The sequence below is a fragment of the Charadrius vociferus genome, unplaced genomic scaffold (genome assembly GCF_000708025.1).
Source record: "Charadrius vociferus isolate BGI_N301 unplaced genomic scaffold, ASM70802v2 scaffold359, whole genome shotgun sequence".
Lineage (NCBI taxonomy): Eukaryota > Metazoa > Chordata > Aves > Charadriiformes > Charadriidae > Charadrius > Charadrius vociferus.
Genome location: NW_009661369.1, coordinates 2,692,899 through 2,719,005, shown reverse-complemented (window position 1 = coordinate 2,719,005; position 26,107 = coordinate 2,692,899). Strand labels below are relative to the sequence as shown.

At 38.5% G+C, this 26,107-nt stretch overlaps 1 protein-coding gene across 1 annotated transcript in view; it reads right to left on the bottom strand.

The window, feature by feature from the left end:
- CDK19 (cyclin-dependent kinase 19) overlaps window positions 1–26,107 on the bottom strand; it is a 131,061-nt gene that overhangs the window by 102,897 nt on the left and 2,057 nt on the right. The window contains exons 2-3 of the mRNA XM_009893627.1: window positions 25,732–26,098; window positions 8,991–9,066 (exon numbers count right to left, since the gene is read on the bottom strand). Of these exons, the coding sequence (XP_009891929.1) occupies window positions 8,991–9,066; window positions 25,732–26,098 (443 nt within the window). The remainder of the gene's footprint in view (window positions 1–8,990; window positions 9,067–25,731; window positions 26,099–26,107) is intronic.

Sequence of the window (26,107 nt, the reverse complement as noted above, 5' to 3'; positions counted from 1 at the left end):
CTCAGACAGTTTGCAGGTCAGGATCAGCAGTCACCAGTAAGGATGACATAGTGTTGGCAACACATTACAGAAGCACCTGATAAACATGAGGAATCGGATGAAGTCTTCTCCACAACTCAAAGACGACTCTGAACCACAAACCCTGGTTCTCATGAGAGACTTTAACCTCCCTGACATCCACTAGAAGGGCAATACAGCGGGGCACAAGCAACCCAGGTAGTTTTTGGAGCATATCAGGGACAACTCCTTGATATACCTATTGGATGGGCCAACAACGGTGGCACACAGCTGCTCTCAAACAATGAGGAACTGGTTGGAGATGTGACAATCAAAGGCAGCTTTGATTGTGGTGACCATCAACTAGTATAGTTCAAGATCCTGACTGGAGTGAAGGCGACAAGTAACAGGGCACTGGAGAAACCCGGAGCTTCAGGAGAACCGATTTCAGTTTATTGAAGGAACTTCTGGGTGGCCATGGCAAGCAGCTCTGAAGAGCTAAGGAGCTCAGGAAAGTTGGCAGGTCTACTCAGAAATATATGTATTGGGAGACTGGCTTGGCTAAGCAGATTGTCAGAGCTCCAATGCAAGAACGACATTATACAGAGGGGTGTAAACAGGGACAGGCTACACAGGAGTTTAGAAACATTGTCCAGGCATGGTGTCAGGAAAGCCAAAGCTCACCTTGAATTGACACTTGCAAGGAACATTGAGGGCAACAAGAACAGCTTCTGCTATTACATTAGTTGTGAAAGGCTGAGTAAGAAAATGTTAGCCTGCTGCTGAATTAAGTGGACAATTTAGTAACAGTGTCTGCAGACAGAAGTCCCAACTTAAAAAGAATCCATCATCTGAAAACCCATGCCATCACCTCTCAGTCTGAGGCATCCAAAACAGTCACATGTAATGTTAAAATAGAGAAAGGCATGTTCTAGAGTTATGCAAAGTCAATGTAACATTTAAACAATTTTACAACTCCACAAAGAATAAACTGAAAACGTGTATAAAGTAGTTTTCCTTGACTACAGGGAGAGTAGAAATGGAAGAACATAGGGAAAACATGTAATAATAAGAATGAGAAACAAACGAAAAAAAGAAAGGTTTGTGACACAATTTCAGAAAAGAACCCAAAATTTACAAAACATTGCAGCTGAAGCTTTAGAACATGTAAGTGTATGTTCATGTGTGCACACACAGAGTCTTGTAGGGAGTATTTAAGTTTGGCAAAAAATTATTTTAAAATGTCTTTCCTGCTATCTGCAGCTCTGTTCTTCTTTACCCAAATGATAAAGCAGCTATTTGCTTTCAGTGCGTTGCTGCCTACAGTTTAACGTGAAGAGGCTTGGCTTTGCTTTTTTGTTCATCTCTGTTGAAGGTACCGTCAGTTGGTTTTGCATTTGTGTGTTCTGAGAATATTCAGGATCTGAAGTGAACAGTAAATTCAAAGTGAAAATAACTGAGCCTGAACAACACTGAACCCCTATTTTCCCTAGTCAGCTGCACTAGGATTTTGCATTATATCCTAACTGATGTCAAGTACCAGATTTGTAGAGAAGCTTCTTCGGTCCACACTGTGTTAGAATGAGGTAAAAACTTTTTCTCCTTCTTTTTCACATACTTGCCATAGATTTGCTGATATTGCTCTCTTGCTTTGAGCAGAGACACAAGTTCAAGAAAGGGAAAGTAACCTCTGCATGAAAAAAATAAAGATTCAAATTTTGTAGTTAGCACACCATTGTTTTCTAAACACAGCATTTCCCTTTTCCTTTCTCCTCCGCATGCTCTTTTTTGCTGTTAAATTGCTGAAGGAGGTGGATGTAGTTAGCACACCATTGTTTTCTAAACACAGCATTTCCCTTTTCATTTCTCCTCCGCATGCTCTTTTTTGCTGTTAAATTGCTGAAGGAGGTGGCTGTAGTTAGACAATGGAGCTGAGTAGCTGCTTCGGATGATGCTCTGCTTTTTTAACAATTACTTGACAAGAAAACTATACTTCAAGCTGTGAAACTTATTTTCATAAACATTGCAGTGTATTTATGGGCTGATAAGAAAAAAGTCAACCTAATCGATTAAAACAAAAATCTCTTTTTATTCCACAGATTTACTACGTGTTACTACTTTTTTATTTAATGAAGTTAATTGTTCTTTCAGATACAATAAAATAAAATAAGCCAAAAAACGTCCACAGAACCATTTTGAAGAATAACCAAAGCAAGAATTTAAGTACTCCCTTACACAAAAAGAATTTAAATTACACAGATTATACAAGATTAGGCCATGTAATGCAGAGAGCTCTTATTCTTCCTATGGCATGCAAAACATGAGTTATCATGTAGTGGAACCAAAAACCTCCTTCCAGCTGATTCATACTTATAAAATCACAATGCACAGACACTTCTAGCCAACACATGCCTTAACTCTCTAATAAAAATCCCTTTAATTTTTTTTTAAACTTATACTTATTTCACTACCTCCAGCTATTGAAAGAGGGAGTGGAGCTTCAAAGTTTCCACAAACAAATCTAACAATCTTTTCTAATTAGGTAGTAGAGAATTTATGAGGAGATTTTACACTGCCAAATATTCTACACGTTTATATTATTTTGGCAAGGGAAAAGAAGTTCTGACATTCAAAAGGAATCTCCTACAGCAAATGTACTCAGGGACACAGACCTTTTTAAAGCCTTATTTTACCTAACCTCGCCTTAAACAAAGCCAGAGACCAAGGTTAGAAACCTATTTTTCTACATGACAATAAATACTGCAAGCTGCTGCAGGAGTCAAGGTCAATGAAAAGGTCAATACAGCCAAAGCAGAGGACCGGTACCTGTTATGAAATTCTATGTAACTGTATTTGAAGAGAGCCAATGGCACTACAAATCTTCAAAGTGTTTTATTAATACTGAAAAGTTACCATCATTATTGCTGTACAGCTGATCTTTTCTGCATCCCTAAGAGATGCAGAGACAGGTCAAACAGGTTACAAGGCCAGCCTGGTCCGCAGTCTTAAATTAAGTAGCTTCACATTTAGTTCACTTGACTAAGCGGTTTCCAACCAGGGAGGTGAGAGCAGCTTGTGAGTGACCTGCAGCACCTGACAGAGGTAAAAGCAAAGAAGCTTTACTAGGTCTACCAGCAAGGCAGGACACGTCCCCTTGAGCGTCCCCGCACCATGCTGCCAGCAGCACTGCTGAGAAGCACACGGCAAAGGCACAAAGTGCTTCAAGACACAGACAGTGAGTGCAGCTGGACCTCCCTGCCAGCACCACACCACCACAGACCCCCGAAGCCAAGGAGGAAGGCGCAGCCCCAGAAGAGCTGCCAACATGCAAAGGAAGGCCACTGACAACAGGGAGGCAGAAAAGAACATAAATACACTGAGACAGAGCCTTGCTCAAGAGAGCTGAGAAACACAAAAAGGTTACAAAAACCTATTGTTTAACCTATAAGGCTTCTAAACTCTGCCCACCCTCAGAAACTGAGGATGCCAAAATACATGTACCCTCTAGCACTTTGTAATATACATTGCCATCAATAGGCAAAAGGCCTGAGAAGAATTTGTGCACACTAAATTGCCCGAATGAGCTTTCAGTAACTCATTTAACATTATTTTAGCCGGGACCCATAAATGCAAGTATAAACACAAAGGCCAACTAATGCTCCCACTAGTGTCCCACAGTGTACTGGCACCGTTTCAAGGTCTCCCAGAAGGAGCAGCCTCCAGCAGCTTCACTAACAACCAGCACACACAGGCATGGGATGTGGCAACTAAAATGGTTATGTGTCCCAGACCCAACATTCACGCAGGGCAAAGCTGCAGCAACTCAAGGCACTCTTAAGCAAGGTCGGGAGAGAAATGCTGCTGGATTGTGGCTCTACTTCTCACATTTAAATTGTCTATAATAGCCTAGTCTAATTTCCCCATACACACACAGAAAAAAGGCTACTGAGCCATAAAATGAATATTCTGATATTGAATGGTATCAGCCCCAGTATGAACCCCTGGAGCACACTGCTAATGACGTGTCTCCAGATGGACTTAGTGCCACTGATCACAATCTTCTGGGCCCAACTGTTCAGCCAGTTTTCAATCCACCTCACGTTCCACTTACCTAACCTGTACTTTGTTAGCTTGTCTATGAAGATGTCAGGGGAGACAGTATCAAAAGCCTTATCAAAGTCAGAATGAACAGCATCCACAGCATTTACCTGATTCACCAAGACAGTCATCTCATTGTAAAAGGCTATCAGGTTGGTTAAGGACAATTTCACCTTTATAAATCCATGCTGACTATTCCCAATCACCTTCTTGTTCTGTCTGTGTTAAAAAAATGGTTTCCTAGGAGGATTTTACCTATCAGTCTGCCAGAGACTGAGGTGAGGCTGTAGTTCCCCTAATCCTCCTTCTTGCACTTCTTGGAGACAGGAATGAATTTGCTGTTTAAATCCTTTCTTGCTGCCCTTCAAGTCCCTTGCCAGACTTAACTCCAGGTCAGCCTCAGCTTTCCTAGCCCCTATCCTTGCAAGATCAGACAACTCCATATTCCTCTTACTGTGTTACCGATCCCTGCTTCCACCTCACATATGCTTCCTTTTTATGCCTGAGTTTAATAAGGAGCTCCTTGTTCATCCATGCAGGCCTCCTACTGCATTTGTTTGCATTCCTACTTGTTGGGATGGAACTTTCTTGAGCTTGGACAAGGTGATCCTTGAATATCGACAAGCTCCCTTGGATCCCTCTTCTCTCCAGAGCTGTCTCTCATAGGATTCTTTCAAGCAGATACGTGAGGACACTGAAGTCTCCTCTCCTAAAGTCCAGGGTTACGATATTGCTTTTTGACATGCTCCCTCCACTTAGGATCCTAAACTCCACCATCTCAGCCAAATAAGCCAATAACAATAATCACACTGTAGCTCCTTAAGGTGTTAAAGCCTGAACATTTTCTGAGGATTTCCAGATTAACCTCTACTACCATTCAGCCTTTGGTTTCTGCAATTCCTCGTGTGAAAAGCAACAGATAACCACACTTTTGAAAGTGACTAAGCTGCTACACTAAGTTCCAATGGAAATAGTTGTGAACAGTTTGGGGTCCAGCACCATAAGCCTAAAACCCACAGTCCAAATCAGTCACCAAATTAATCTCTTTCTCTGAATAAAAAAAAATGAAATTCATGGAAAGACAATTTACTGCTTTCTCCCACACTCCTTTGATTAATAATCACAATGAGATTGTACATTTCTTACACCTTTAGCAAATCTTAGAGATCGCAAAAGTTCTTCCACACTCAGGTACAGGATACATATCCAGGTATTTTGAAAGCAGCCATTGAATGGCACTGATTAAGAACAGGCTTACATTTTTCTTTTCTCCGATTAAGTTTTTCCAAAAATCTACAATTAGAAGTTTATAGTCTCTTCACTATGGAAAGCAAAGTACTTGAAGTAACCAGCACAATCCTTTCACAGGAAGTAGAGCCTTTGGGACAAGATATCTCAGATAAAGCTCTATTACCCTGGCATTTTTTTGATAAATAAATACAAAATTCCATTACTGTTAGCTGTTTGCAGACTTTCAAAGTTACAGGTATTGGTTCTTAACAGATGATGGCCAAGATACTTCACAGGAAAAAAACAGCTCTAACAAATAAGACCCCTCTGGTCCGTTTCTTCTGTTTCTACCTGCCATTCTAAGAAAGCTGCTTAGATAATTTAAGAAAGAAGCAAAAAGTAACACACAAAGGCAGAATTGAATAAAAGTCTTCCTTTCCCCCAAAAAGTAGCTAAGTTACCTTTTCAGCAGAATGAAGAAAAACTTTTCCCACAACACACGTCAGATTATCTACAAATCCAGTTTATTATCCTTGTCTATCTCCACACTTGATTACATTCGACTCTTTAGTTTCCTTCTTTCAAATCAAAAGATATAATAAAGTTCTTTCTGCATCAAGAAATCTATATCCTCACCCTAATATCCAGTAGCATAATCACATGCTCTTTTGTTGTGCAGGCTTCCACTGTATCTTTAATCTACCTTGCAATGAATATTCTCTGATGTCCGACCTCTGAATGGAAAGGAACAGTTTTCTTAAAGCTTTAACATCTAAAAATGTATTTTATTTCTCTTCCATCTTCTATAACGCAAACTGAATTAACAATTTCCTAGAGCCATTTTGTCCATAAATAGCTCTAGGAATTTTGGAAATTTTTTTTCCCACATTACACAGAATTAGAAATCCCACCCTGACGTTCAAGCAATAAGGAAAACATTTCATCCATCACTGGTTCCAAAATAAGCTAATACAAGTCTTGAGCTGAAAGAGGCATCATGTTCATTAACTAAATCATGTAAATTGAGAACTCTGTATTTAATAACTCTCATTCATATTTTCCAGCTCTACTTTTCAAAAATGCAGTTGCTTAACCCCAGCAATAGCCTGCCTCCTAACAAGAACACAGAAATAACTGACATTTCAGTTACCTTCAGAATAGACTTGAGTTACAGGAAAGAAATGAGCTGCTTTTTTTTTTTTTTTCTTTCTCTCCACAATTCTTTATCATATAAGAATCCCCTCCAGTATTTTCATATTCAATACAACAGAATTGGCTGAAATATGGATTCCTTCAGCAGGCATCGCCCTACAGTTGAAAGAAAGTAATCATCACTTGCCCCAGGAACCACTGCCTATATGAAGTTTTCACTGACATAAGCCTTCTTCCACAAAGAGCTCATATCAATAGTGGTAAAAAAGGCCTTATGTTTTTCAAAGACCTAAGCAACAACAGACCAACTTGATCTGTAACGTCAGAAGAGAGTAGTCTGCTTTTTCTCCTAGGGCAAGTTAGCCAGTGGATGTTATTCTGAGTGTCTAGGCAATATTACACACAAAATGGTGTTGGACTGCAAAACCGAATGCCTTTTCATTCAGCAATGTATTTCTTGAGCACATTGTCAAGCGTCTTCAGGTTATAGAATTATTAAAGTATTCTGAACATACACACGGAAAACCACATACACCAGTACTTCTTTCAGTTTCTCAGCTTCCATAGAATATGGGTGGGGTTTTGGTTTGGAGTTTTTTGGGATTCAGGAGGGTGGGGGGTTAAACGTCAAAAGAACTACTCGGGACATTTAAACGTGGCCTCTTTTTAGGCCCACAATTTTTATTTAATCAGTAAACATTACATTCTTTGTTACCTAAGCCTTTAAATACAAGATTAACTATTAATGCATTAATTATAAGTCTGATTCTCTTTATGGAAAATGCACTTGATTCTGCTTGTTTTTGTATGACAAAGTTCATATTTCTTTTTCAACTATTTCACCTTTACCTTTTTCACACTTCTAATATTTGACTAACCTGAAATTTCACTGAGGCAAACAGTGATTTGCTACATTATCTCAGGTTACAGACTTTCATAATGAAGTTTGAAGAATAGTAAAATATAATTTGAGGAAGAATTACAGGAAGAACCATTGAGAGGATTCAAGCAACTTACACAGCAGTTGTGAAATTTCCCAGGCCGTACTGAGCTTTGCACAAAGCTTCATCAATTAAAAAAAAAAGTTTTTAAAAAAAAAAAAGACTGAAATGGTGATGTATCATCAGAGGGAAAAAAAAAATAATTCGACACTCTCTATTTCCTTGCAATATTGTGTCCAGATATGACAGAACCAGCTCCATACCACAGCGCTGTTATGACAACAGGAAAGTCTCCTTCAGACTATGCCACATATCATCTCCATAGTAGTACAATTTAAAACAGACAAAGGACAAGAATCAAAGAAACAAAAAAACCCTCAACGCTGCCAAAGCCAACTTTATAGTAACAAGAATATAGTCTAGTACTGCTGTTAAAAGAGGCTTTCTTATTTCCTCCAAAGGCAGAAATATTAGCAAAAAGGTCACTGGGTAGATTATGTGTAAAGTGACTGACAGCAATGCAGCCACGTCTCAAATCCATGAGTGACCTTGACCTTATAGTGACAAACACTTTAAAAGGATAGCAGTTTTATCTGCTAAGTCTCTTCATCCAGAATTACCATGGGCACTACACTAAACACAATACAGTAGTTTGTTCAGTTCATGGACATAGTGAGTTTCTAATGCCTCACATTGTATTGCACACCTGATTGCTATATTCCAATGCAACACTAGAGGATTATAAAAACCTTTAGGCACAATCCTAACATACATTTCAACAGCCCTCAGCATAGTGACATCATTAAAACAAAGTAAATATTTAATCAAGCAAGCACACTTCTTTTGCAATGCAAGAAATTTTTGCATTACAAAATTTTACTCGCTATCCAGCACTTGGACAGTAATGCACATTTTCAGTCATAAAATAAACATTTAACGATTAAATTCTACCTTCATACACAAACACCTAACTTCCACCACCTTTGAAGGAACAATGGAGCACTACTATGCTCAAGAGCGTGCTATTTCTGAATCCATTTTTTCTCTTAAGACACGTGTAATAAAAATACAATTAAAGCTGGGGTTGATTTTGCTATGAAATTTCTCTGTACTTAGCAAAACAAATAATGAATGAGGAGAACAACGTGTTCTCAGATACTAAAGAACAGTAAGCTACCATTAGGCTGGAATAAAATACGTTATTAGCAAGTGGACTTGTAATGGCAGTTGTAATCTTTCAGAACCTTTTTCCTTCATTTTAAAAACATCCCTTTTAAAATAAATCTTCATTAAAAGGTTCACATGTATTTCCCTCGCAACACATAAAAGCAGATAAAACAAAATTATACCAGAAAGAGGCATTACTATTACCCAGCAAGCACACCTCTTTTCAATGAAAAAAGAATAAAATGTACTATTTAGAAATCAGTTTAAGAAAAGCTCATGTTTGAATAACTTTCATGCTTGCATACTTTAATGAAACATTTAGATAATCTTTATTTTACTTATTTCAGAGAAAATATCTGTTGAATAACAATGTCAGTAAAAATACTTTCATTTATGTAAACTTACTGCAATCTCTCTACAGGCCGACATGGATATCCCTGTACCTTCAATTTGCTTCAGTGCATACTCCTTTTCATCTTTTCTGTACACAAAAAAAAAAAGAGAGGAATATTTTTAGCTCTGACTTATATTACAATCAATACAAGTGTAATGATTTATTTTAACTTGGTCTGAATCAAGAAGCTGAAAAGTCAATCTGTTTTTATGCAAAAATTACGTTTAAATATTAGAAGCAAGTTTCCTTTTAACACAGACTTCAAAAATTCCAAACAAAAACTCCCACATAAAGAAACTTTGTTAACCTATATCCATTTCTCTCTGAAACCATACAGATGACTGCAAATATGTCTACAGAGAATTCCGGAGGACACTTTTCCTGAAATTTTAGGATACTGTCTACCACCATGAAAAAGTCACACAGTTGTATCCCATGCCTGGAAAACTCTCCTAGAAATACTTAGCAACCACACTGTTCTTACTTTTTTTTTTTTTTTTTTTTTTTTTTTTTTTTTAAAAAGCCACTATCAATCCACTTTTACTTCTGAAATACTATTATTTTAAACTAATTATACTTATTATATAAGTGCTGCCTGCTGACAGACCCCCACATGGCATATGAAACTGCGTGCTCTGAAGTACAAAGCCAGAGAACATGAAAATGTTCAGCCTGAACACAGTAGTATCCTTCTAAAAATAAAAATAAATTAATAATAAAAAAAATAAATCACAGTTTGAAGTGATTTAGAGGGAAGACCGACAGAACAAGACAGTGAAGTAGTATCTCAAAGCCCTTGCAATACAACATAACCAGCTTATTGCCTACAGTAAGGTTTGGCAGGATTCAGCTGTCATCAATAGATGTCGATAAGCACTGATACCCACAGTGCTGACATACTTCTGCAGACTCACTAGTTACAATTCAAGAACCCACAAGCCCCCATCCAGATTCCCTCTGCCTTTCTGGTAAACTTCAGTCTCCCCTTCTTCCAGTCCCAAACCATTTTGGTTTGCTACGCTGAAAAATTAACTTGAATTTGTTTCAGTCTCTCTGGATTTTCACTCCACCAGGCATGTGTCCTGCCCAACTCCAGCCTCCTTCCCACCCTCCTCCAGACCCTCCATCTCTGAAATTCAGGGGATGAGAAGTGGCTGAGTGGAGGAATGTGGGGAGGGCATGAGATTGACCAGAAATTATAACTGCCTACACAGATTAGTAACTACAGGTGATCATTTTTCTCCGTAATTTTCAGTAGCAGCTAAACCCGCAATGCCTATCTATTGTTAAAATTGTGCTTGGCTTCCATTTTGTACTACGTTTCTTGAAGCAAAAATGAGACAAGAAAAATTCCAGATGTATTCTGACTACACATGGTAACTTGGAGGGCTGCAAGTTTTGCAGACAGTAACTCCACCTCTGAAGCAGAAGTCACTCAGCAGCTGTTCCAGCTGGGAAACCTGAGGTTTTGGCCAGGAAGGGGGGGGGGGAGGAACAAAACCCAAAACTTTTCAAGGGCAAACGAAAGCCTAAGAAGTTACCATTACTACACGTAGGCCAAATACTGCTTCAACAGCTCATAAGAGCTGTTCACCCAGTACAGTTTCAGGAGCAACTTCAGAAGTGGACATGCCTGCTTCCTAAGCAGAGGGATTCACCAGGATCTACTAACACAATAATTCAGATTCTTTCTTTGCTCCCCACTGAGCAGTCCTTTGAATTAGTCATTTAAAAGAAACTGTCTCAAGATGCAGAAACAAGAAGTGTGTAACTTTACAGCTACTAAGCTCATACTTTATCTCACAGAAATTGCTTTTGCTTTAATTAAATAATCCAAATTTTAAAGAATAAATACTAAATGCCCATCTCCTTGCGTACACAGTTCTGCTATCTATGCAGAAGATTTATGCAAACTGAAAAGTATTAACTCCACAGTCTCAGCAACCGATCCGAGTTAGGAAGACAAAATTATACTGTCCGCAGAACCAAAACCAACTCTGGATATTTAAAACTGGTCATAGCTTTCGAACTATGGTCATGTTTAACCTACACAGTACAAAACAATCCCATGCAGACATATCAGCTTGAATCCCAAAACACTACAGCGCTGCAGTATGCCCTTCTTTTGGCACGTCTACTTAACCGGGCATAGCACCCCACTGATACCACTACCCTTCAACTAGTTCTACAGATGCCAGCATTGCATTCCGTTACTCAGACCTTCACAGACCGAAGGTCACTGCGCAGACTGGGTATGCCGTTTGGCGCACTCCGAGTCTGTCATCACTTAACAGCCAGCCACTCGACGTGGGATTTTGAGATACAAACGAGAAATTATGAAAGATGTTTAAAAGAAAAATAAACACCCCAACAGCTTAAGGTATCATAGCATGTGGGAAAAGAAGGCAATCTTACTGAGCTGCAAACAAGATACTTCTAGGACACTAGAAGGGTTTTGTGAACATTGAGCAAAACCAGGGATAATGAAATACTTACCTAAAATAAATGGGTATAAAGGATAAAGAACTCCAAAGATACCATATTCAAGACCTCACAAAATGTTTTTTTACCAACAGCTCCAGAATCATACATACAGCCTCCTTTAAATAGATAAATATCACTTACTTGCTTTGTCAGAAATGCAAAGTCTATATTAATACTTTTCCAAAGTTAACTGTTCTTATTATGCAAACGTAATAGCTGTTTAAAGCACTTTCCAAAAGATCTCCACCAACTAGTATTTTAACTAGTAATATTTCCTATTTAATAGTAATCTCAAGACAATTTGAGTAAGATAAATATATTTAAAATGTCAGTACAAGTCAGCCCATGCAATCTGATGAAATACACAATTCTGATTACTCAATAATATGGTATTAAATGGCCAAAGAAAGAAAAAAGGTACTTTATTAGCTATTTCCCCACTTGTAAGAATTCAATAAATAATGTCAAATGGTGTGTGTGATAGGTAAGTATACTGTTCAACTCCCTGAAGACCTATGCTCTTACGAAACACTTGAGGCAGGGGGAAGTATTTCTACTTCAGGTTGAATATACAGAAAAAACTCTAGCGAACTTTGAACACATTTCACGAACTTGTACAGAATTATACATCAGGAAAGTTTTCATAAATCTTTTTCTGACAGATCCTGTATCAGTACATTTCTCACTAAAGAGCAGAGCAAAGCGTGATGAAGTTTAAAAACCAAACCCGAAAAACAACAAACTACACAGCTCTGATATGAGGCGAAAGGCACCTATGCTAGGGACAGCTAAGCAGAAGCAAGGTCTTCGTCTGGTCTTTCATCTGGTCCACAGATATACTGGCTCAGGAGCAGGCCAGGAGACTTGAAGGTCCTGCTGTGAGGGGCTTTGTCTGAGGGCAGGGAGCAAGTGGCATAGACTAAGGTTTAATCAAATAGGTTTCATTAAACAGCCGCTCCAACCTAAAGGTGGCAACGTGCTCACTGAATCTGAGCAAAAAGCAGCAAAACAGAACTAAAAGAGAACTCTATTCCTTAAGAGGCTGTGATTTAATTTTTATTAAAGCTTTTCAAAATCAATGCAGAAGAATTTGCCCGATAAAACAGATACATCATACCACTACCAGGCTTCTCCGCGCTTGCAGTTCCCTCATCCAAAACTAGGGGTAAAGATTAAAATTAACATTGTTTCTAGTTCCAGAAGCATTACTACTCACGCTATTTTAAAAAGGATTAACTTTTTACAAAGATGAAACTGCTGATATGAAATAGCCCCATCCTGAAAACTTCCTGACTCTGTATTTCAGCTTGCCATAGGCAGTATCCAAATGAAAGGGTCCTCACACCTACCAGCAATAACTGAGAACACCTTTCTCTTATAAAAATCCATACCAGCGTAAGGCTGCAACTTGTCTTTGAGATTAAGCTTTTCTCCTTCACCAGTAAATATCCCATCTTGCAATCCTTAAGGTTAATCTTAACATTTTAATTTGTACAGTGCAAAGGAAAACTCTGTCCTCTTGCCCCCCAAAAAATTTACTCAGCTGTCTTACGTCCAATTGCAGTATTCAATGCAGAAAATGGATATATGTTTACTACTTCTTCTGGGTAACGCTTTCAGTTTCCATTTTCCAAATGCTTTGAAAAGAACAAAAAGTACCCAATTCACTTTAAAAGGGTGCAGTTCAGAAGACTTAGAATAATTAAAACATTTCAAAGGAGTTAAACTGTCTTAACTATTGCAATTGTACTTCAGAGTGCTCCCATCAGAAGAGAAGGTACTTTACAAACAAGCCAATGGAAAACTAGAAAAACTTGCCTAAGACCATAAGAAAAATAGGAGGATTTGAAAACAGTGCATGGTTCAAACGATTGTTTTATCCCTATTATTCAGATTTTTAAACTTTTAATGATGGTCCCTCTTGAATTCACAGATAATTTAACATACATCCCAACTTCAGAATTAATTATCCACATCAAGGAACTGGCTTGAAAGACTGCAATCACACTGATGCTACAACCGTGACTATCACATCAGTTAACACAGATATTAACATTTCAGTATATACTAATAGTAACTTTCTTAAATTAAGTGCACAATATCATAAATAAATAATAACAAAAGTGCACATTTTCTTAAACAAATGAAGTGCACCACAAAAACATTCCAAGACCTTGCTAGAAAAAACTAATAGAAAACAACAATTCACCCTTGTACACAACACTAATGGAATTTAACCATTTGTGACTTTACAGGACAAAGCCTGGGTACACTACAGTGTCCTTCAAACACAGCACTGCCTGGAACACAACATTCATACAGATATCTCCTTACGTTCTAATCACTTTGTTTAACTGCTGCCATACAGCACAATTTTTAGCAGGAAATCACCAACTAAAGTTACAAATTTTTTCCCCCCCTGAGATAAGGCAAAACCATGACACTGAAGTGTACCTAGAAGTTAACTGAAAAACCCTCCGTTGGGTCTGGGACATGGCAGCAAAGCCACTAAATCACATTCAGCACCGGTTACCTTATGCAAGCTGCTCACAGATTTAACTCTATTCATAGCATGTGGCCATAGCTCTTTACAAAGGTAACAGTACCAGTAGAAGTGTCTATGACGGACTGGAAAAAGGGACGTAATCCTTCCCAAAAAGCGATGAGTTCTTATGCTTTAGTGGTTTTTTTATGCATATAGAAATAGCCACGAACCCAAAAGAATTACAAGATGAAAAAAAAATCCACACACGGTGTCACTGGGGTACATGTTATTCAACAGACTAGGAAAGTAATTTTCTTTTATCATTATCCTCAACCCGTATCAAGCCTTATCCAGTCAGCAGCTCAGCCAGCTCCTTTTCATCCATGCAGCAATCAGCCGCAAATGAGAGAAGCTGGGAATCTACAGGTAGATCTTAATTCACTCCTGGAGAACAGTATACATGCTGAATTTCAATGCATATATATTAGTTCATTTTGAGAGCTACATAAGAAACTCTGAATGTGAAACAGTAACGAGAGTAAGCAGAAAATTAAAAGAAATCTATAATGACACCAGTCCTTTTAAAGGTTTGTGTTTCTTCACCTTCAAGGGCAGCTGTCTGCTGCTATGAAAAAACTTCACAAGCAGCTACAGGTATGCTCCTACAGCCCAGTCCCAGACAAGTCAGATACAACACGGATACCCGAGTTACATTTGACTGGTTTTGGCCATGAAAATTATGAATGAAACCAGCAGACTTTTACGTCATTCCACTATGGTGAAAAGTTTACCGTTTCAGTAACGTCTGTGGACTGTGTAGCTGGCCTGCCTGTTGATGCACTCCTCATAGGTTTGGTGGGAACCTTCTTGGTGTTGCAAACAGAAAAGCACACACACATAGGGCACAGGAAAGAACTTCTCGTACAGAAAGAGAAGACATGTATGTTACCTCATCTGCTCTAACTTTGGCCTGGACTTTCCTCTTAATGGTATAGTGGGAAGCCAACCTCCCCAGCAGGCAATGACTACACAATCCTTAAAAGCTGAGCTTGTGTCTTGTCTGGAACATCATCTAAAAGTAAACTTGGGGAGTGGGAACAAGGCAACAAACCTACACCAAACAGGACAGTCTTTACTAAGCAATATAAGAAGAGCTAGAGCGAAAAGAGAATCTCCAAGACTGATCTGGGTAAACACAAGTAAAAACACTTCTTGGAAAGGAAACAATACGCTACACGTCATACTGCATTTCTGAATCTTTTGTCTCAAAGTCCTTATAATCCCAATTTTCAAAAAGGGGCCTGAATGCTACACAGCTCATTGGTGTCACTGCCTGATGATACCCACTAAACCCTGCTCTGTGCCCCTCCAAACATCACAGATGACGCCAGCTACCTCAGCATATACATCCAATAACACCAGAAGACAGCACTTCTCTTTATCTTCTGCTACCTCCAAGACTTGCAGTCCAGACATGAAGCCCTTCTGGAATTTATGAATACAGCAGAAATAAAGGGCAGAAGTTTGTGTCATTTTAGATGTTACTCTTCTCAAAATGCAATAACACCAAATTCCTCAACACTAAGCATAGTTTCGTGCTCCATTTTCCAATATTTTTGTAGACTTGCCAATGTCGGGTACTTGCATGAATGCATGCCCAAAAGAAGGGTAACTCAGGACTTAATACAATCTGTGAATTTTTAAAACAATGATGTTGTTTAGTTTTAAAAAAAAAACCTTCCAAAAAATGAGAACTTTTTATTTTGTTAAAATTACCATTCTAAAATTAAGTGTACTATAAACATTTATAAATTGGCAGAGACATTCAAATATAGAACAAGTGATTACAACAATTAGCCTTTTTTAAAAAATATCTGACTTTCATTACATACGTTATGAGAAACATGCAAGAGAACAGCTACACAGAGCTTAGCCTGCTGGAAAATCTGGCCTGATGCACCCATATAAAAGAGATCATATTAAAAGCACCACCGGCATCAGTTTATGAATAGACACTCAGTGTTATCACAGCACCCTGTTAGAAGTTGCACTATACCCAGATTTTGTTCTATCATCTATACAATATCCCCAGGTGTACCTCTAAAACCAGCTGTTGATATGGCTACCCTTCTATTTGTTTATTCCTCTGTAAACCGGTTTATGAACTCAGGAGGAAATGTGCATATTAAAGAACAAGACAAGTTCTTAAAGCGATGCTAAGCTACTTGCCACTAAACACAACACCCCTATATTGTGTGCTTCCATATAGTCTCACAAAAGATGCTAAATATCTATTAAAAAGCAAACAAACAAAAAAAAAAGCCAACCCACCATCACCTACCATAGGTGATGTGTTCTTTATGTATGATAGGACAGCTCATTAAAAAGACAAAACAGTGAATCTGAGCACTGATAAGATTTTTTTTATATTATCAAAAGAAATTCCTTTACCCAGCTATAATTTCATTAGACTGGGAGTAGAGGTCTCTTAACACCAACATGAGAAGACTGGAACTATTCCAGCACCATTACACATAACCTAACCATATCCTCTTCTTTTTTTCCCCAGTAGTTTCTAATTCAGAAAATTAAAAGCATAGATAACTTCTAACTGTTAACAACAGTTTCAGACTATTTCAGAGTCACAACCACAGACAGATTTTTAAGATCTCTGTAATAACAGACCATTGGAAACCTTAATCTTATTAAAATTAAGCCTTTATACTGTAATAAAAAACTTTGTATTTGTAAGGAAAGAAAGCACAACTTCAGTCACTGTCACCCTCACTCCAAATCTACTAATAAAGATTCAGAAACCTCAAGCAGCTACAGGGTTATTGCCATTGCTAAAATTAGACTGGCTCCAAAATATCTTGAGTGACTGAGAACTGCGAATTTCATACAAGCAGGTTTATTTTATAACAGATTGGTATAAGCAGACCTGACAGCCTGTTTATAAAGTTAAAAACTGACGTGTTCACATTAAACCTTGAAAGCTGTAAAATTATTCTGCTGCTCCAGGTAATTTCTCCCAGCATTTGCTATAGTAAAGCAGGGGACAGAGGTGTACCTGATCTTATTTCTTTATAGACAGGCTTGATTACAGATAATGAACAGATTCAGGAAATACCTCCCTTCCAGAAAGGATACCACATGTCAGGATTTGTTACCTTAATATAAGGAACAGCAGCAGCAAGGAGAAAAATACCTCTGAAATAAAGAGGAAACAAGCTTTTATTCATTATTTACCACAGACAGAGTTCTTTAGAATTTTCTAAAACAGAATCTACCTTTTGTTTCATCAAATCACTTATAAGAATGTTTGTGACTAACTATAAATGTCAAGAACACTAGCTGTCTGGCTTTCAGTAATTTTGTAAGTATAGGTCCTAAAGCCATAGTGTAAAAACATACTGTAACTACACAGTCCAGCTTAATGTGCATCACATCTCTCGGAAGTGCTAAATCTTGCTAAATACTACAACTTTGATAGGTGGAAAATTACGATTAAAACACTAAATATTAGCAAGCCTGTATTTCTTCTAGTTCTGTTTGGCGAGAACCTCAGCTTGAAACACCAAATGCAGATTTATTTTTTTTCCTAAATGATTATAATGCCTTAGGTTCACCTATAGCAGAAGAAAAAAAAAAATATAGCCTCAGTGTAAGACCTATCAGAAGGACAATGGCACCTGCAGTTATCAGTTATGTAGTTTTCCTTTTCCAGCTCATTACACAATCAAATGCTCCTCCTCAAGCATATATAAAGCCCGGATTTATCAGAAATATTTTTCGCACAACTGAGCACATTTATTATAGTTGGAAAGTTGCTGAGTAGAAAAAACACCCTCACTAAAAGGTATAAGGACCAGCACAAAATTCTACAAAGTCATCATAGGGTTCAATTTCATTCAGTCTGAAATGGAAAAAAAATCATTATTGCTAACGGAGCACCTATGTCATTCTCCTCACTTCCACATCAGGCAATTAGGATTTCACAAAGTTACAGATGTCTTTATTCCAGCCACTAAGAGAGTCTTGCTACTTCCCAAGAAGAAACGAGGTCTTTAGTCATCTACTTTCTGCCTTCAAGTCAACTGCCTATAGCATTTATTATCACTCGACTATAGAAAGAAATCAATAGCATCTTCTACTTAAGTCAGCAGGCAACTAACACAAAAATAATCATATCACACACAAGGCCCAGTTTATAGAAACGTGTTTAAAGCCATCCTCTCTGAGACTGCCCCCAGTTTGCATCTGTGCTCTTATTTAGCCCAGAACCCTTATCCTTACATGAGTGATGTGACGCTCCCAGCACACACAACAAGCTATAGCTGTTGCTTTGCCTATTGGAAAGCTTGACCGCAGTGTGGTTTCATCTACAAGACAAATGACCCTAAAACTTTTTAAGATCATGAACTTTGTAGAAAACAGATGACAACTGAGGTAGAAACAAGCAGTTATGCAGTAGCCTCATCTGAAAATACTTATTTAAAAAGTGTTAATCCCAGAAAGGACAGAGTAAACATGAATAATACCCTTCAGAGATCCACTATTCCAATAATCTCAGTTCCTCCAATCTTTCTCATAAGAAAAGTCAGTTCTGCTTTCCAATTAAAAGAAACAAAAACAAAAACAAACACACAAACAAATAACCCCCCCCCCAATATACTTATAGACACCAATTTTGCAGAGGTCAGTTAACACTATCTCTATAACATTTCTTTCAGACAGTCTTATCAAATACACTAATATTTCATAAATTCTCAAAAAAATACTGCTAAACCAAAGAATTGTGCTACCACAGAAAAGTCTGAAAACATACTAAGAAATTCAGATATAGAAGTATCAGTTGATTTAAAGACTATCACATGATTCTGTTAATAACAACTCATTTTGATTTAAAATGTTTCCGTGCTTTTTTTCTTCCTGAATTTGTTGAGACAGCTGAAGTTCACAAGAGGTATAATAATTTCTAAAATCATCACAACTAGGATTTTTATCTGTCAGTCATCTAACTTATAGTCAAGTGATCCATGTAAACCAAGTCCCCTGAGCTGGGAGGTCTTTTATAAACCTAAATTACTTAGATACATCGCACTCATAAGTCAAGTCAAAACAGTAAATTTTTTGTATTTGCTATACAAGTAGAAATTGTTCTTCATTTCCTGAAGTCACATGCCGAGTTAGCCAATTTATTCTAAAAGCAGTTGTCCTGGACCAGTTTCAGCATTCCTTCAGGCAAACATGCTGTTATTGAAACAAATAAATCAAATAAATCTTTTTAAGTTCTAATACTTTGTTTCAGTAAGGGAGACTAAAAATAAACAAAAAATTGCAGCCTGTGTCAGTTCTTGAATGCCAGCAAGGAAGCTCAAGAAACACCACATCTTTGGAAGCAGAATGTAAGAGCTGCCAATCACTTCCACTAACGATCCCTTCCTCAATCATACACGTGGACTGTATCATCCCCTGAACTGTACATTAAGCAGCAGCGAGCGCATGCAAATAGAATCTTATTTTACAATGTAGAACTCAGCACTTAAAAATAGAGGAGAAAGACTTGTGTCAGAAAGCATCTATGCAAATCCTGACCTAGATTAAGGCCACGGAAGAGGCAAACACCTTTTCAGCAGGTATTTTCAAAAGACATGGGAAAATTTAATGTTACTAGCAATTCTCTAGTAAAATTTGGTTAGAACATTCCACAGAAACTCTGGTTGCTTGTGCAAACACATCTGTAGTGTTCTGAATCATGGCAATTTCTGGGGCTTGGGTTTTTTTGGTGTTTTTTTATTTTGTTTTGGTTTTAAATCATGCATGATACGAAAATACTCATCTTGAAAGTAAATTTATGAACAAAACTTTCCAACACTTCTAGCTACAATACATCAGATTAGATTGGATGACCCATAAATACACCAATATACTAAATTTCTATGTCAAGTAGTTCACATGGGAAGTATTCGGCTTCTGACCCAGCCCCTGTTCTTTGCACCTTCTTACCAAGTGGGAGGCAGAAAGGAATCTCTTCTTCCCCCTCAAACTCTTACCGCCTTTTCCTGTAGCATTATTGGAAAACTCTTAACCCCCTCACTCTGTAACAGGAAACTTCTTATCCTCTTCTTTTATTTAAAATAAAAAAAAAAAATCACCAGTAAATCTTGAGAGCTTTCCCTTCACAGCTTATTATGGGCTAATTTAAGCACGAGTCTTCCTCTGCAACCTTGTCAAAAATTCTTCATCTGTTTCTCTCTCAAACACAACCTCTTCTACATCTCATCACCCACACTCACCCCCTTTCCTCCTCAAGCTCCTAACCACCACCACACCACCTTTGTGCTTACCATTAACAGCAAACAAAACACCAGGTGAATACTGCTTGCTTTGTATGGGCTGTACAGCTTAGTTCTGCGCTTGGTGTCAGTAAGAAAAAAGGACAAAATAGCCATGGGAGAGACCATATGCAAGAACCTGTGGGAGGCACTAAAAATTATTCATGACCACTTGCACTATCCTCTTGAGCAGAAAGCAAAGCCACGATATAGTTACACTCACAGCTTTTAGTAAGGCACAGTTACGAAATACTAATGATCTCTTCCTAGATTGGGGGTTTTTATTAGAATGCGTTGGAGGCAACTAGTTATACAGGTTTGGTTTAGTTCTGCTGCTCCTTCTCACACATATGAAGAGCACTCAGCGCTAACAAGTATTTTCAGGATTCACAGGTAAATCTTTTAGGTTTACTTAGCTATTGAGAGATTATAGCAAGGCATGAACACCTTCGGCGATTCTACCTTCCTCAAGATAATCTTTTTTTCCTTGATGAAACTTATTATGAAAGTGAGGAGCAAAACACAGCTTGTCAGATACCATGACTGGTAGAGATTTTGCTGCAGAGAAAAGTAATTGTTCAGGATCAAATAAACTACATTCTGACTTAGGTCAATATTTCTGTGCTTTAGCCTGTCACGGGATTAGATTAGTAAACAGCAAATACAGCTGAAAATTCAAATTACTCATATTCAAGACAATGTCAAATAGAGGAAATAAGATGTAAATACATACACTATTACAGAGTCTCAAGTATCTTACAAGTATGAACTCGCATGGGTACATAACACTCCAGTTTCACACTCAAGAGAGTATAATCCTTGCCACATAAACGAGTTGCCTCTCTCTTGACAGTAAACGCAACTGCAGTACACATGTACCCATTCCCCTGTGATTTTACTGCCAACACTGTTCACTTGTAGTATTTAGTCAGCTTGACTGCAAGTTTCACTTCCTGACACACTCGTGCTATATGACTTCAGTAATTTAAGTTCTGCAGAATAACCATATGGGAGAACAGTACACAAACCATGGCTATACAAACACTGATTTAAAAGACTAAGCCGATTACCTTTGTCTCTTCTACACTTAGAAGTTTTCTATCACCACAGTGATCTCAGTCATAATGTGACCAGGTACCACCTCTGAACAACATAACCATATTAGCAGAAACCCCAACCACAGCAAATCACCCGAGCAGAACGCTCATTTTTTCAATAGAGCCATGCCTCACAGCACACTTTTTTTTTCTCTCTTAATCAATATTTTTCCACTTCTGCTTCAAACAAATAAGATTCATCCAATAAAAAAAAAAAACAACACAAAAGGTTACACAGCCAGGACCACAGCCAGCATTCCTAGGCTACATGATACACTTGCCTTGGCTATGCACTTTGTCTTCCTTTCTCACCCTATGCCCTAACTTCCACTCGACTCTTGCGTGGATTTGGATGCTGTAAGCACTTCGGATCTGTATTAAGAACTTTACATTAATGCTTCTGCATGCCGGTATCAATCCAAGGAGGAAAATAGACACTTGTCTTTATTTACACACTTACAGCACTCAAAAAATGGGGGGGGGGGGAGAGATTTCATTTGTCTTCCCCCTCCTATGCCTGTACTTTACAATGATGTTTTTGGACTTGGCATCTGTTGCCCAATTTCCAAGAAGGAATTCCATATTTGGCAGCTAAGGTGAAGCCTGTTTTATACCAATTCTCTTGTTTGAAAGTTAGAGATACATTAACAACAAAACAATCTGACAAGTTACAAAAAGTGACTTTCTTGTTTGTTTAGGTTTTTTTTTAAAAAAAAGTATATTACTATATTAGCATATAAATCTTCATGCTTCATTCAGCCGACACATCGCACAGTACAGGGCAGTGTGAAACCTTTTATATTTGCTAAAGAGTAACACAGCAGGAGGGTCTGAAGAGGCAGCGCCCGCTACTGAGCGGGCGGTGAGCCTGGCAGCTGCCCAGGGTCCAACTCCTGGCCCTTCTGCTGCCATCCTCTTGGAAGCTGATCTGTATTTCTGTCATTCCCTCTGTAACAAGATTAAAAAGCACATACCTGCTTTTTAAAAGGTGTTTTGAAACATACAGATTAAAAACATTACCTACATAGTTACTTAGAAATTAAAAAAAAAAAAAGAGTCTGTTATTTTATTTTCATAACCTCTGTTGCCCAAACCCAGGTAGTGAGTCAAAGAAAAATAACACAGCCATAGCATGAGAGAAAGCAGCCAGCTCAATTGCTTGCTTAAAGGTAAGCAGAAGCAGCAATAACTAGAAAGGTTTTATTCACATGAAGATTTCAGCTTTTGCAAGTGTTACATCTGCCGTGAGGGCTACAGAATGAAGAACAGAGTGGCCTATTTTCTGCTTGACTCGTGCATCCCATTATTCCTCGCACACTCCTAACGAACCAACAGCGGCATCTTTTCAGCTCACTGACTCGTCCAAACATCATCCTGCAGGTGAGCTGACATCCTGGTGAAGGAAAAGAAATACTTTGTAGTGGCCCAGACTGATAGACTGATCTTACCCAAAGAGTAAAGGGAAATAATTCAGGCATATACAACAAAGAAACAGAATTTCCAACCTTCGCTTCATCCTAAAAAGTCTCCCATGTGATAAGGAGATACATGAAGTGAAACAACTAAGCACAACATCGTGGCTTAAGCTGTGATCAAAGACGCAGCAAGGAACATAAGGCATGAAACTACATCACACTTTCCTAACCGTGACTGGAAAAATTGCATTCTGTGTTTTACTGGACAAATACGAACAAGTGTCCAAAAAAAATGTTAATGAAAGTCAACACAGTGTTTCGAGGTAGTACACACACACAAAAATTGTAACAGATTCTCCAGCTACGTAAAAAGCCAAAAACTTAACATTGACAACTGAATTGCAATCAGGAGGCTTATATCACTCTTTTCCCCTCTCGAAGCCACTGGTCCAGTTTTTATGTGCACTGAAATAAACCGCTAGAAAGCTTACATAAAGACCTATTTTCTAGCCCTTCTGGACCATAAGATATTAATGAAAGTTTTGTAAATCCAGGTGCTAAATGCAGGTAATACCTCTAGACCTCATCAGAGCACACAAACACTATTGAAATAAATGGGAGCTGCAGGTGCTCAACATCTTTAAAAATATGCTGATGCAGTGCATGCAAATATCACACCAACGTTATTCAAATCTGACTGCCTATTTAAAAAAAAAAATCTTTTAACTTTCATAGAAATCAATCAGCTCACTAGAAACATGCCCAAATGATACTCTACTCTAGGCTGAAAAAGCCAAACTAAGCTGTTACTTTATTGAAAAACTGCTTTTATGCCCAAGTCATTCATGGAGATCTAAGCAATGCAACCACTTTTTTTACAAGCATTTTATCGAACAGCTTGCCAAGCTCCATATAAACACATTTTACTATTTCATAAAGTTTATACGCCAAGTTTTTGAAACATGAAGTGACAGGCTCTCAGTGGAATTTATGCAGAGCTACAAGGTTCTCATTGCCCTCAGCCTCCCGAGACTGTAAACTGACTATAAGAAGCAAGTAGCCAAATTTTTTTTTTTTTTTTAGGAATGCCTTGCAAATTTGATGTACTGAAACAGTCTCTATGATCAGGCAAAGAAGAATTCCTTTACACGAGGATCAAAATCCCCCAGTGATCAGCACGCTATAAATATGCGTCACTGCTGGGTTTCTGTTGACAGCACTGGAAAAAGTTTCTCTCCGTCATTAAGGACCCCTTAAATTTAAGAACTAGTGCTAAATATCCTCCACCCCCCAGAGATATTTTAGCTAGATATTTTCATAAGGAAATCACCTTATCCTAATGATTTAGGTTGTTTTCTAATTTTTTTCCTAACTTGTTCACATCTTACTTTCATCCAAGGTCCTAAAGTTACACAAAAGCAACTGAGAGTGAAGTCACCAATGCCATAAAAAGGAAAACCACAAAAAAGGGAGAATAACCCGGTTTCCAAGCTTCATGAAGTAAAACCTTTGACTGTATAGTACAGTTACTTTTGTGCCATATTACAATGTATTTCAATCTATCTGACTACCTACTGAAACTTTGCACTTCCTTTTACCAGTTAAGTTTTCTTATGGCTCAAGGTCTCCCTTTGATTATTCCCAGCTCTGACACATTAGCTATCTTTTTATCACGTTTACTTTTGTTTTACTACCCATTTGCATTTATAATACTATTATTATTGTAGGGATTTTGAAGACATGTCCTTTATGGTGCTTTATAGGACCAATGAAATTCTTTCAATGGCCTTCCATGGCCAATGACGGAAATGAAACAGATAAATTAGGAACAGACATCAAATTTCATTTTTTCATAAAACAGAAAACCGAAAGCTCTGCCTCTTTTATGAGGTTCTTACAATCAGTAATTCTAAGACTACTATATCAAAGAACAGCAAAAAACATTTACCAGCATTTTGGGTGTTTTTATTACCGTGTCCTCTCATACACATATATATAAAATATAAGCAAACTAAAACTTAAAAAAAAGCACAACTGCTAAACTCACAAATATAAGAACTCAGTGGCAGCTGTAATACCCAGAAAAGCTTTAACATTTCTTTTTCAAGTTAGCTATGCTCTAGTATTCTTAAGGTTGCAGAGCAAGCTAGTCAGAACCAGAGCTCATTTTCCAGCATTTAATCCTCCACCTGAATTAGTGTGCTACCTTTCAGTTATTAATCACTTTGATATTACATCCTCTTAACTCAGAGTTTAAATTTTTCAAGACACACATGAATGCAATTTATTCCTACAGAAAAATCCCTGGACTTCTCTATTAATCCAAAGCAGCAGCGTTCTATTAACCACTTCCAGAACTTTATTTTAAAAATAGCCGGTTTTCCATATTCAGTCTTTTCTTTTTCAAAGTTTCAGTTGCCTATAATGGAAGGCTATTACCCTTTGTCTTTATTTTGTTAGAAAGGTATCGCCTGTGATTTGCAAGTATATTTTAATCAAACTTTACAGTGTGCTTAGAACACTTCTGTAAATGCAGTCCGTGTTTGTTGCACTATTCACATGCCACGGTGAGAAAGAGCTTAATGGCTCTTCTGGAAGGAAAGGGTTGTGTTCAGAACCTGCACCTGCACGAGAGCCTTACCCAGGCCTCAGGACTGCTCCTCCTCAACAACTGCACACCAGCCAAGCAATCCCAAATTGCAATCCAAGTTCCCCATTGCTCTCTCAACCACAATGCACAGCGAAAATGGCATCCGCTGGACACCTATGCCATGGTGTCGGCTGTCTTTTCCCCAGGGAAAAGAAGGAAGCCTTGCTCAGCCAACATACATGGATGTAATGGCTAAGTGACCTCGCCGGATCTAGCCAGCAGCCAGGTATTTGGGGACAGGTATGGTGCTCTCGCATGGGAAACGGGGGCGACGGAGGCACACCTGTGCCCAGGTACCGACAGAAGCTGCCTGCAAGGAGCCTTCAAGCCAAGCCTGCCCGGCTGTGGGCTCAGCCAGGGGGGCTGGGGCCGGACTAGGGACCCACCGACACCCTCCCCGGGGGTCTCCCGGGCCACTCGGGCGTATCGGCCCGGCCGGGAGAACCTGACCCGGAGAGCTGGGCGGTGGGTAGCCCGATGCAACCTCGCATCAAACTTCACTGGTTTCCCAAAACCCCCCTCTCGCAACTTCTGGGAGCGGGATGTCAGAGCGCGAACGCCGTGACACAAAAGATGAAAGCGATGACGTGAAACCCGGTATGGAAACCACAGGCGATCCCAACGGCACAGCCCGCCGACACGGCACCCCCCTATACACC